The sequence below is a fragment of the Talpa occidentalis genome, unplaced genomic scaffold (genome assembly GCF_014898055.3).
Source record: "Talpa occidentalis isolate TD23 unplaced genomic scaffold, MPIMG_talOcc4v2.1 talOcc4.6, whole genome shotgun sequence".
Classification (NCBI taxonomy): domain Eukaryota; kingdom Metazoa; phylum Chordata; class Mammalia; order Eulipotyphla; family Talpidae; genus Talpa; species Talpa occidentalis.
This window is the reverse complement of record NW_023604972.1, coordinates 68,645,319-68,659,126: the sequence shown is the minus strand read 5'-3', so window position 1 is coordinate 68,659,126 and position 13,808 is coordinate 68,645,319. Positions and strand designations below refer to the sequence as shown.

General features: G+C 35.1%; 1 protein-coding gene across 8 annotated transcripts in view; it reads right to left on the bottom strand.

Moving 5' to 3' along the window:
- TMEM232 (transmembrane protein 232) overlaps nt 1–13,808 on the bottom strand; it is a 249,512-nt gene that overhangs the window by 152,037 nt on the left and 83,667 nt on the right. For all 8 annotated transcript variants that reach the window (XR_008549210.1, XM_054688079.1, XM_037530317.2 and 5 more), the window contains 2 exons: nt 5,258–5,381; nt 3,797–4,049 (listed from right to left, as the gene is read on the bottom strand). Coding sequence is in view for 7 of the 8 variants with exons in the window: in XM_054688079.1 (XP_054544054.1) it covers nt 3,797–4,049; nt 5,258–5,381 (377 nt within the window). In the remaining variant the exon portion in view is untranslated. The remainder of the gene's footprint in view (nt 1–3,796; nt 4,050–5,257; nt 5,382–13,808) is intronic.

Here is a 13,808-nt window from a genome sequence, read left to right as displayed (position 1 = left end):
GTGAGGAGGTGTAAGTTTAGCAGGTAACATGTGGTCTATCAACTCCTTTTATTGGGAAGCATCCTTGGGAGGGAAAAAAATAAAAAGGTATGTAACCCAGTTTAATTTCTGTGTCAATAGGATCTTCAGGTAAATAGATTAAAAATATTTACTAGGACGCAGAGACTTTACAGAGTGTCCTTTTTAACACAGGATTACTGGCAAAGGATTACCACATATAAAGAACAAACATCTGAAATCTATAGCTTAATGCGTCATGACAGCCTCGTAACATGTATAGTTCTCTGGAAGAATAACACAAGAGGTATTTAATATGCAAATACTTACCCTGATATGTAAGGTAATAAGTCATTCAACCCAACTTAAAGAGTTCATCTACATTTCTGGATCAGAAAGTTTGTCTAGGGCCTCCCTGGTGGCACAAGGGATTAAGTCTCAGCACTACCAAGCTATAGGCAGCCACTGCAACACCAGTTCAATCCCCAGCCAAGGAGCTACTCACATGGCACAGCAGACCTCTCCTGACTGCCTGCTGCTCCCCTCAGCAGTGTATTTCAATCAATCTGCCTGTTCTGTTCCCCACTCTGTCTCTGGTGAATCCTCTCATCCCCCACACCTCTGGCCTACACCTCATTTCTTGTATGCATAAATAAATAAAATAAATCTTAAAAAAAAAAAAGAACATTTGTCTAATGTTGGTACAGAGTGTAATCTCCATAAAAAAGAGAGGTCTCATATTCCCTGCCCCACCTAATGAAGGATGGAGCTGGGAGAAGATGAAGTCTTAGAGAACAGACTTGGAGAAAGTACATGGAGTACAGAGACATGTGAGGAAGAAGGATACATTTGCTTCTTGGCTTGAGACTTGTACCACGGACTTGAGTGACATAGGAGGCACATGGAGTCAAGTCATGTAGAGACACTTGGAAAAGATATAGATGAGAGACCTGTAGAGAGCCTGACAATGACAGTTTTTACTGTGATATGTAATTTGATTTTGCTCCTTTTGTACCAGACTTGTCTGTCCTCTTCTTCCCCTTCCTTATCATTCTCCACCAGATGGTGCCTTAGACATGGCAAGTTTTCGGGCTTTGGGTCAAGTCTGTTTGGTGGGAATTTACCCACAAGGGGATAGGTTACTTTAGGTGTTTCATTGGGAGACTATTATCTTTTCTTCTCTTTCTATGCACACTAATCCTATTAGAATAAATTCACATCAAGGGTATGCTTTGTCTTTATGTAGCAGACATCAGAACCTACAGAGCAGGTTTGGATGTCCTGGGGTACCTCTCAGTCTGCACACTAATGTGGGTGGTGCTTAGGAGTTTACTTTGATGTCCATAATATCTCAGTGCTTTGTCTGAGTCTTTCAGTTTCTTTACCTTAAGATTATTAGCAAATTTCAAAACAAAGACCCTGATTTATGTGAGCTTAATTTGTCAATCCAAATATTGTATTATTTCACCAAAATTTTTATTTTATGCTATCACACATTTTCTTTAACATAAAAGTAGTTTTGCCTGGGTTTTTCTGTGATTTGCACCCTAAAACTTTATAAAAACAAAAAAGTTATCAAATGAATTGATATCAGAAGTTACATTGATTAGGTATTCTCATTAATTTATAATATGGACTTTCTTAAGACTCTTCCCTGAACACCATTACATTTTAAAGTTACCTTATTTTAAAAAACTGTAGAATTTTTGATAATTTTTGATAATAATGAAATTAATAGCTATGTTGATCACAAAGACAGTGAAAACTCCATTAAAAATTGAAAGAAAATACCAATTTGGGGGAAGATAATTCATTGGACAATAGGTAAAAGATGTTCCAAACAAAGGAACAAGATAAATCTCCAGAAATGGACCAAATGAAACATAATTATATGATTTACCTTACAGGGAGGTAAAAATAATTATCATAAAGATCCTCGTTAGGGTCAAGAGAATAATGGATGCAAAAAGAACTTAGGGGCCTCCCTCGTGGTGCAGGGGGTTAGATGCAACCTATGAAGCTATCCACAGCTGCTGCAGCACGAGTTCAATCCACGGCCAGGGAGGTGACCCATATGGCGCACAGCAGACCTTTCCTGTCTCACCCGCTGCTCCCCTCAGCAGTATATTTCAGCCAATCTGCCTGTTCTGTTCCCCACTCTGTCTCTGGTGAATCCTCTCACCACACCCCCACACCTCTGGCCTGTACCCCAGTTCTTGTATGCATAAAATAAATAAATCTTAAAAAATGGACTTAACATAATGAATGACAAGTGTGTTTAAAAAAATTCTCAAAGTCACAAATCACCAGGGAAATGAAAGTCAAAATAATAAACAATATTATACCTGTCAAGATGATCATCATTAAAAAAATAAAGGACAAATGATAGCTAAGATGGAGAAAACTGAAACACTTGCACATGGCTGGTAGGAATGAAAAAAAAATGGTGTCTCTGCTATAAAACAATTTAGATGTTCCTCACAAAGTTTAAACAAAATGTACGCTATGACCCTGAAATCCCACCTTTGGCTCTCTATCCAAAAGACTTCAAATCAGGATCTTGAAGGGATATGAGCACTCCTATCTCCACTACTGCCCTGTTCACAATAACCAAGATGTGAAAACAATCTAACTGCCCAATAAGAGACGGATAGAGAAACATGGCCTCTACCTACAACACAATATCATACAGCCTTCAACAATGAAAGGAATTCTTCCATAGATGACAAAGATGACCTTTCAGGACATTATGCAAAATAATGAAATCATTCACAGAAAGACAAATACTGTATGATTTACTTATTTATAATATTTTTTTTAAGATTTATTTATTTATACAAGCACCGGGTACAGTCAGAAGCGCGGGAGGGTGAGAGAATTCACCAGAGCCAGAGCGGGGAGCAGAGCAGGCAGAAGGACCGAAGTACATTGCTGGGGGTTGCAGCGGGCGGCAGGAGAGGTCTGCGCACCATGTGGGACCCTCCTCCAGTGGCCAGGGAGCAGCCGGGGATCGAACTGGCACGGCAGAGGCCGCGGGCAGCTTCGCAGCCCAGCGCTCAACTGCTGCGCCACCGGGGAGGCCCCTGTATGATTTACTTATATGAGGTTTCTAAATAAAATTAATAAAATCAAACAGAGAAATTCTGGTTGCCAGGAACTGAGGAAAAGTAGAAATGGAAAGTTACTAATAAATAGGCAAACAGTACCAGTCAAGTAAGATGAAAAAATTAAAGATCTATTTATGGCATTTAATCTACAGTTAGTAAAATTGCACTCTTGAAATTTTGTTACGAGAGTAAACCTCGTGTTAAGTGCTTTCTTCAATAAAATAAAACAATTTTTAAAGAAAAACAAGTATTTTTTAACTATTTTATTTCTTTATAATAATCAGTGGCTGGGTACATGTAGATTTGTCAACATACAAAATTGTGAATTATAAGGATTACCTGAATTATATGAATGTAGGTTTTTAAAGAACTCTAATATATTCTATGTCTAGTAAACACCTTTTTCAATGAATACTTTTCTAAATAACCTTCACCAAGGTAAGAGGTATACTGAAGATTTAGTAGTCACCATTAGAAGTTTCAATTGCTTCTAGATTCCAATTAACTTTAATTTACATTTTAAAAAAGAATTATTGCTCTGTGCTAATGTTTTTTCCTAAGTTTAAATTAATCAAAATGAAGCACACATAGTTATTTTACAACTGTGACATATATTTCATTCCCTACTATCATTGTGGAAACTGTTTAAAAAATAATTCTCAACAAATGAAATTGAAAATTAATTGACTTACAATTATCTGACATTTTTGAAGAGAAATAATCCAAAAGACCTAAAATACTTGTTTCCCTTAATTCTGGCTGTACTTCTGATTTGTCCATGAGAAATATATTTTTCTGTGAACTTTTACAGTCACAGAAACCAATTAAAGCAGTTTTTCGTAAATTAGATGTGGCTGCATACAAGCAGGTTTCTGCTAGAATTGTTGTATATATGTAGACTATATTCCACACCCAGGAAAAGTCATCTGCCTTGCAACTTTCTCCCTAAAATGAAAAAAATAGCTATTAGATAAAGTATGTTAAAACATATTTAAGAACAATATGATAATAATAAGAAATATCTCTGAATATTGTAGTTATAAGAGCATAATAAAACTATTATTTCCAAAAAGGACTCATAAAAGTAGATTTTCCATGAATAGAGTACATCAACTTAGTTCAAAGAAAAAAATATCAAATAGCTAAAAAAGAGTATACTAAGAAAAAAAAATTTTAGTCTCATTAGTAATTCAATAAAATGCAAATTAATCTGATGAGATACTACTTCATATAACATATTGAAAAATATTTTTGATATAAAGCTCAATTCTAATGTGTGTCACTTTTATTCTTTTTTCTTAGGAAAACAAAAAATATATATCTTCTGGAGAAGAATTTGACATCTATCCTAAGAACTTTAAATGAAAATTCAGTTTCTCACTCAATAATTTAAATTTATGACATTTCTAAAGAAATAGTAATAGAGGTAAATATTTTATGTATAAGAATATTAGTTCAACATTATTTTTAAGTAATTTTAAAATAATTAGAAACGGGCCTTCCCGGTGGCGCAGTGGTTGAGCACTAGGTTGCGAAACTGCCCGCAGCCTCTGCAGCGCCGGTTTGATCCCCGGCCACCAGGCGAGGGTCCAACGTGGCGCGCAGACCTCTCCTGCTACCCGCTGCTACCCTCAGCAGTGTACTTCGTCACTCTATCTGTTCTCTCCACTCTGGCTCTAGTGAATTCTCTCACCCTCCTGCGCCTCTGACTGTATCCAATGCTTGCATAAATAAATAAATCTTAAAAATAAAAAAATAAAATAAAATAAAATAATTAGAAACACTGTTCAAGGGAATTGGTTAAATTTTTTCAACCCCACTAAAATGTAAATTTTAATAATATTAGAACAATCAGCAATGCTTTATATGATCTATTTTAAAATTTTAAGAGTTAACTAGACCATATATAAAAACATTATCTCAAGTTTGTTAAAAAAATTAAAGTATGCATTTGTGTGTACATAAGTATGCATAAAATCTATCTATCCTAGGTAAATATTAAATGTGCATATACTTTTATATTTAATTAAATGTATCCTTAAAATTCAGGCTCATTGTAAGCTCTATTATGATATATAATTTAAATAGTGGCAAAAATATATTTTTTTTTCTGTTTAGGTTATTTTGCTCACCAAAATTACCAATATTCTTACCTGATTCTGAGCAGACAAAATATTGGAAAGAAAATCTCTCATTAAATCCATTAAAGCTTTCAAGCAGGCCATGCTTAATTTGGCAGCTTCCCCAAGGACCAACAAAGCCAGTGCTGAGTCCAGCCTGGAAATTTTATGAATAAAACAATACTTTAATGTTAAATAATAACAAGCAATTTTTAATGAAAAACCATAGCCCAGAGGAAATGAGTATCTTGTGTTACCAGTGCATTTACTTTCTGTAAAGTACAGTAAATCCTCCCTATGTCCTCAATAATTTCTTAGAAACTGCAACTATTAAGCAAAATGATATAAAATGAAACCAGATCTTTTACTAGTCTTTCATTCTACATTGACTGAAATTTCTCTTTTTTCATCACATTAATTGATGTTGGAAAAAGCGGCATTATATGAGGACCTGTTAATACTACTTGACACCGATTATGATAAATGTCTACAGGAAAGAGTCATATTTTGACAAGATGAGTTCAGGGTGTTCTGACAAAACTCTGAGGGTAATAATGCTATTACACAAATGAGTCTATTTGTACATAGATACTATATAACAAAACATCAAGAGCTCTGGTTCTAGACTATCCCCAAAATCTCACATTAGGTTTTGTTTTTTTAATGTTTTGAAACTGACTGAAAGGGGTGAATTTCAAGAGATAATTTATTCACAAAATAAAGGCCAAATAAAAAATTGTCTTCCTAAATACTCCAAACACAGCTTTGTTTTGCAAAAAGTACAAATTTTCAAAAATTCCGTGTGGCAAAACTTTGTCACATTGAATAGAACACTAGCAAGGTTTATTTTTCAAAACATTATATATGACTGGGAAATCACATAAGAACTTATTCACCATAAATGTACATACATACTGATAGTATTCAGAAATTATACATCCATTGCTATTTTTACCCAATTGAGTAAGATAGTTTAAAAGGGAATTGATAAGAATGCAAATACAAAAATGCCTTTGCCTACAGTTCCATATTGTTTTGATTTATAGGTAATTAATAACATTAGTATATTTGTATTTCATAATTGTTATATGCCAGGACAGTCAAGTTCAGCAATCTAAAAAGGAACTATTCTAATCATGAGCAAGAAGATAATTTTTTATATTTGAATAGAGTTTTATAGACCTCAATGTGCTTTCACATAATTACCTCATTTGATTTAAACCATAATTTTTGATACATTCATGACCTATTATAAATCTTTAAAAATATTATAAAATTGAGGAAAAATAGATCTAGTGTATTTGCCCAACTTCATGTTTTCAGTTAGGTTATCTATAACTGAAGTCTTCTCCCACCTACTGATACTTCAATATTTGAAATTTTGTTTTTCATTATTTCAGTAAATCATTATTTAACTTTAGTATGGCAATCCTGCCTAGTGCTACTAATATCATTTGTTTTCCTTCAGAACTAAACTTCAATTTTTTTCAAACAGCAAAATGCTCATTTAAGCAAATGCATTTATCCAAAGTCATGTATATGTATACAAAAAAGTGTGACTTTTATTGTCTATTAATTATACCTTAACAAGTTGACATTAAAAAATGTCTTCCCAAATATTTTTGAGGCTTGGAACAGCCATAATTGTAGATTTGTTCAAAAAGATATATTGTGTAAACTGCAATATGCATCCAGAAAAACTATTATTTTCCTGATTAAGAAAAAATAAATTAAGATAACAGGTACTCTTTTCTCCTTTGCTCATTTCTTTCTTCCTTGGACTGCAACTATGCTACCAGAAGGTAGAGCAGCCATCTTGCAACAATGAAGATGAAAGCCACATATAAAGAAAGGAAGAAAAGTAAACTAAAAGGAGATTGGATATTGAGAGTTCCTTTAAGTATGAGCATCAGTGGAGTTCTGCTTGTAATGTATAATAAATAAAGCATATTTGGTGATAGAATTATAGTCATGTTGCTACTATATGCAGAAGAAATGAATCCTTACTTATAAACTTTATATGGTAAGCATGATCTTTAGAGTTAGAAAAAAAATAGAGGTAAGTGTGTAATTATGACACTAATCAGCTACATAACATAGGGTAATTTATGTACCCTACTTCAGTCTAATCTATAAAGTAAATATAGCAAAACCTACTTTACAGAGATTATGTGGGGTTTAAATGAAATAGTCTGGATAAAATTACTAAGTTCAAGATGACAGAACTGAATTGAATTACAAATATACATTCCTTTATGGTGTTGAACTTAATGTAGTATATACAGATGTTGATTTATATGCTATTCACCTGAAATCTATATAATATTTTAAATGAATGCTACCTCAAAAAAATTTAGGTACTATTCTTTCAGAATCAAAAGATGTGAGTTTGGCAACTTTCTTCTTTATGAAAACCTACAGTGACTGAAGAAAGGAACAGATATCCTCAAAATGAACAATGAGGGAGAGACTCCCCAGAATACTCATTACCTAGACCGCACAGTATAGTTAATGGAAAGTTCACAAAACTCCTGCCCACCCAAATATATCAAAAGCATCAGCTTTTCATTCTTCTGTTCTCTTGTAAGTCTGGAAAATTGTAACTAATTTAGGACACTCTTGTTGAAGTATGGATTGAAAAATTCATCAGTGTCATCTACCCATGGTTGAAAAATGCTTCACCAGAAATGCACTATTTTTAATCAAAGCTGTTCATGGAAAAACAGTCTATAAGTGAAAATGTCTGTCAAAATAGAATAGAAAAATCAATACACATAAATTGCAATTTGTTAAAAATCAGAATTGAAAATCAATGCACCCAGAAAGAATTCAAAGTGGATTAAATTGGAAATTTTATTACAACACTAATTTCTTTATGAACTCATTATAGTACACCAAGTCTCAATCATCAGTACATTGACTTGATTTTGCAGAGCCATGAAAGTAATTTATACATATCATAAAATTTTTCCTAATTTTATAAATAAAGAAACTAAAGCAGAGGTTTTCTAGTTTGTCTAGAATAACATCATTAGTTGATATTTTCACTTTTTCAATTTTTTTCTAACTTTTAAAATTAATGTGAATCAGTGAAAATATCTAAATAATGTCATGTTCTGAACTAAGTATCAGTTAGCCTAACACCAATCAACTAAAATATAATAATCAGTGTCAAGACCTCCCTAGTGGCGCAAGGAAGGGGTTAAGATGCAACCTATGAAGCTATCAGCAGCCACTGTAGCATGAGTTCAATCCCCGACCTGGGAACTACCCACATGGCACAGCAGGCCTCTCCTGACTGCCCACTAAAATACCCTCAATGGTGTATTTCAGTCAATCTGCCTGTTGTGTTCCCCACTCTGTCTCTGGCGAATCCTCTCATGTCCCGCCCCCGCACCCACACCTCTGGCCTGTAAGCAGCTCTTATATGCATAAGTAAATAAATCTTTAAAATAAAACCAGAACTTCATAAAAAGCTATGCACTATTAATCTATAGTCCATCTACCTACCTCACACAATCACATGAAAAACTTAAGAATATGTATTCAAAACTGTTTTCGTAGGTTCTCCTTATTCTTCTATATCTCCTTATTCTTCTATATTTGTTTCATCAATAACCAAATTATTATTTTATAAATTGGAATTTAAGCCATTTCCAAGTTACAACACTTATAGGATTACTTCTAACTTTCAAACAATATTTCAGAAAACACAATGTCAAAACGCCACACAGATCTGAAGATTAAAAAAGATAGAGAGGTTACTGAAGACAGCAATATACAGGGACTTTCCACAAATCCTAAAATTCAAAGAGTTGGATTAAGTAGAGAAACAGAGTACCTACAAGGCCACTTCGTGAAACAGAGCAGGCTTATTTCCTCAAAGAAAGTCAAAAGAAAAATTTTGGAGAAGGGTACGACCATGGCAGAGTGAAGATGCTGGGCTCACCTCCTCTACCCCCTCACACTTAGACTGCAACAGAACAAAGCCAATAACTCCTGAAAGAAATAAAAAAGATTATTATAGCAAATGACAGGAGTAAAATCTGGAGGGGAATCCCAGAAGGCAATGGAGCAGACTAAGCAGTGACCTGCTCGGGGTGGGTGAGGTGAGCAGAGTGGCACTGAACATTAACCCTCAGAGACCTCTGCAAGCCCCAGAACAGAACTGAAAGCAGACCTGCCCCAGAAGGTCTCTGTAGACCACAATGAGTTCCAAAGTGGGTCCTGGAAACAGCCTCACTGGATGAACTCTCAATAGACTTCAGTAAATCCCAGTAAAGATCTGGAAGCACACTTGCCACAATAGGTCTCAGCATACCTTGGTGAACTCCAAGGTAGAATCTAGAAGAAACCTCACCTGGCAGTAGCCCTCAACAGAATTTAGCAAGACCATTAATAGTTAGGGTCCGTCATACTCAGCAAGCCCCAGAGAGCCCTAGGAGCAATCCAGACTCACTAGGTCCTGGCAATCAGTGGAGCAAGGCCTGCCAAGGGGACAGGCCCTATCAGAAAGAACTGCAAAGCCTGGTTCCAATAAGCTACAACTGTTGGAGGAGTGAAACAGGTCACTGCTCCATCAGATAGTCTCTTGGATAAAGTGGAATTGGTTATCCCTTGGTCAGTAGAGAAAAGTGCAAACCCAAACAGAGTTGACACTGAGGAGATTCATGCTACAGGGAACAGAAGGTGGGTGAAGAAAGGAATCTAGGAGTTGTGGTGTAGAGTAGGGGATGCCAGTGACAGGGAAGTCAGCTCATTCAGAGGACCTAACTCAAATAACTGAACAACAACAAAACAAAGATCTTACCAAAAAGTGGGCAGAAGAGCTAAACAGACACTTGTCCAAAGAAGAAATACAAGTGACCTACAGGTACATGAAAAAATGTTCAACATCAAGCCTCCCTGATGGCCTAAGGGTCAAGTCTCCGTGTTTTCACTACTATGGCCTGAGTTTGATACCTGGCCAGGGAGCTAACCCACATGTTACAGTAGACCTCTCCTGTCTCCCCCGCTGCTACCCTTAAAAATGTATTTCAGTAAATCTTTTTTTAAATATTTTATTTTATATAATTCTTACATCATTTTTCATCTTTGTACAATGTATGCATTTTCATTTTGGTTATAGACCCCATACAATTGTATCCCCCCTTATTTTGACTCTAGTTCTTCCTCTCCCTGCCCCTGCCTACCCCCCCCCGTAGTGTGTCCTGGTTTATAGTTGCTTGTTGATTTTGATTATTACTTTGCATTGAGTAGTCTTTTTCCTGGTCTCTTATTTAGGTTTTCTCAATTCCTGCTATGAGTGAGACCATCCGGTATTTTTCTTTTTCTTTCTGACTTATTTCACGGAGCATGATCCCTTCTAGCCCCATCCATGTTGCTGCAAACTGCATGTGTTTATCTTTTTTGATTGCTGAGTAATATTCCATTGTGTACATGTACCACAGCTTCTTGATACAGTCATCTATTTTTGGGCATTTGGGTTGTTTACATAGCTTAGCTATTGTAAATAGTGCTGCTATAAATATAGGGATGCAGGTGCCCTTTGGAATTAATTTTTCTGTGTCATTTGGGTAAATACCTAGGAGTGGAATTGCTGGATCATATGGAAACTCTATGTTTAGTAGGTCAAGAAATCTCCACACAGCTCTCCATAGTGGTTGGACCAGTTTGCACTCCTACCAGCAGTGCAGGAGAGTTCCTTTTTCTCCACAACCTCACCAACATTTGTTGTTGCTAGTTTTTTTTTAATATGTGCCATTCTCACTGGTGTAAGATGGTATCTCATTGTAGTTTTGATTTGCATTTCCCTAATTACAAGTGATGTTGAACATTTTTCATATGCTTGTTGGCCATTTGCATTTAATCTTGACAGAAGTTTCTTTTTAGCTATTCTGCCCATTTTTTGACAGGATTATTTTCTTTGTTGTTGTTGAGTCTCATCAGCTCTTTGTAGATATTTGTGATCAGTCCTTTATCATTGGTGTTGTGTGCAAAAATGTTCTCCCAGTCGGTGGGTTTCTCTTTGTTTTTATTATTGTCTCTTTTGCTGTGCAGAAGCTCTTTAATTTGATGTAGTCCCAGCTGTTTATCTTTGCCTTCACTATCTCTGCTTTGGGAGATGTGTCTCTAAAGATGTCTTTGAGGTGCATGGCATGTAGTGTTTCGCCTATATTTTCTTCTATGTATTTTATGGTTTCAGGTCTTGTGTTTCAGGTTTTATGGTTTCAGGTCTTTAATCCATTTTGAGTTGGTTTTTGTGCATGGTGTGAGGTAGTGGTCAAGCTTCATTCTTTTGCATGTAGCGACCCAGTTTTCCCATCACCATTTATTGAACAAATTTTTTCGCTTCAGCGCATATTCTTTGCTCCTTTGTCAAAGATTAGTTGACCATAAATCTGTGGGTTTATTTCTGGATTTTCTATTTGATTCCATTGGTCTGTGTGTCTGTTCTTGTTCCAATACCAGGCAGTTTTGATGATTATGGCTTTGTAGTATAGTTTGAAGTCTGGGAGTGTGATGCCTCCATTCCCTTCTTTTTTTTTTTCAGGAGAGCTTTGGCTATTTAGGGTTGTTGGTGATTCCATATGAATTTCATCAATAATTGATCTATTTCTTTGAAGAATGTCATTGACATTTTTATTGGAATAGCATTGAATCAGTATATTGCTTTTGGTAGGATGGCCATTTTGATAATGTTAATTCTTCCGATTCATGAACAGGGGATGTCTTTCCATTTCTTTGTGTCGTCTTCCATTTCTTTTAACAGTGTTTTATAGTTTTCTTTGCAGAGGTCCTTTACCTCTTTTGTTAGAATTATTCCCAAGTATTTGATTTTTTTTTCAATAATAAAAGGGATTTTTTTATTGTTTCTTATTTTTTCAAATTTATTGTTTGTGTATGGGAAGGCTACTGATTTTTGCTTGTTGATTTTGTATCCTGCCACTTTACTAAACTGATTGATTAGTTGAATTAGTTTTTCTGTGGAGTTTTTGGGGTTCCCTATGTATATGATCATATCATCTGCAAATAGTGATAGTTTAACTTCTTCTTTTCCTATTTGGATTCCTTGGATGTCTTTCTCTTGTCTTATTGCTCTGGCTAGGACTTCCAGTATTATATTGAAAAGCAGTGGTGAGAGTGGACATCTTTGTCTTATTCCAGATCATAATGGATATGCTTTCAGCTTTTCTCCATTGAGAATGATACTGGCTGTTGGCTTGTTATATATGGCCTTTATGATGTTGAGATATGTTCCTTGTATCCCAAGAATTTCAAGGGCTTTTGTCATGAATGGGTGTTGTACTTTGTCGAAAGCTTTCTCAGCATCTATTGATATTATCATATGGTTTTTATATTTCTTTTTGTTGATGTGTTAGATGACGTTGATTGATTTCCGGATGTTGAACCATCCTTGTGTCCCTGGAATGAATCCTCCTTGCTCGTGGTGAATTATCTTATGGATACATTGTTGGATTCTGATAGCTAAAATTTTATTGAGGATTTTTGCATCACAGTGTTCATTAGAGAGATTGGCCTGTAGTTTTCTTTTTTTGTGTTGTCCTTGTTCAGTTCTGGTATTAGTATAATGTTGGTTCATAGAACATGTTTGATATTATCCCTTCCTTCTCATTTTTTTTGGAAGAGTTTGTGAAGGATAGGCACTAATTTGTCTCTGAATGTTTGGTAGAATTCATTTGTAAATCCATCAGGTCCTGGGCTTTTGTTTTGGGGGAGGATTTTGATTACCATTTCAATTTTGCTGCATGTAATTGGTCTGTTTTGGTGTTCTAATTCTTTTTTTTTTATTTCTTTTTTTATGTAAATATTTTATTTTATATAATTCTTACATCTTTTTCTTCTTTATCTAGCTTTGCATGATTGTAGAATATGTCCATCTCTTCTAGATTGTTGAACTTGTTTCCATATAACTGTTCATAGTAGTTTTTGATTATTATTTTGATTTCCGCTGTGTCCGTTGTGATTTCTCCTCTTTCATGTGTGATCCTGTTTATTTGTGCTTTCTCCCATTTTTCCTTTGTGAGCCTGGCTAGGGATTTGTCTATTTTATTTATTTTTTCAAAGAACCAGCTCTTGGTTTCATTGATCTTTTGGATTGTTTTATTTAGTTTCGATTTCATGTGTTTTTTCTTTGGTTTTTATTATTTCTTTTCTTCTACTGGTTTAGGGTTTTTTGTTGTTCTTTTTCTAGTTCTTTGAGCTTTAAGATTAGGTTGTTTCTTTGAGCTCTTTCTTGTTTCTTGATGTGAGCCTCTATTGCTATATATTTTCCTCTTATTACTGCTTTTGCTGCATCCCATACATTGGTGTTCTCCTTGTCATTCAACTCAAAGACTTTTTAATTTCTTCTTTGATCTCCTCATTAGTCCAGTGGTCTTCCAGTAGTGTGGGTTTCAATCTCCATGAGGTAGGAGAGTTCCTTGCCTTCTTTTTATGGTTTATTTCTAGCTTGATGCCTTCATTGTCGGAGAAAATGGTTGGTATGATTTCAATCTTGGTGTATCTGTTGATGTTTATCTTGTGTCCCAGTATATGATCGATCCTGGAGAATTATCCATGT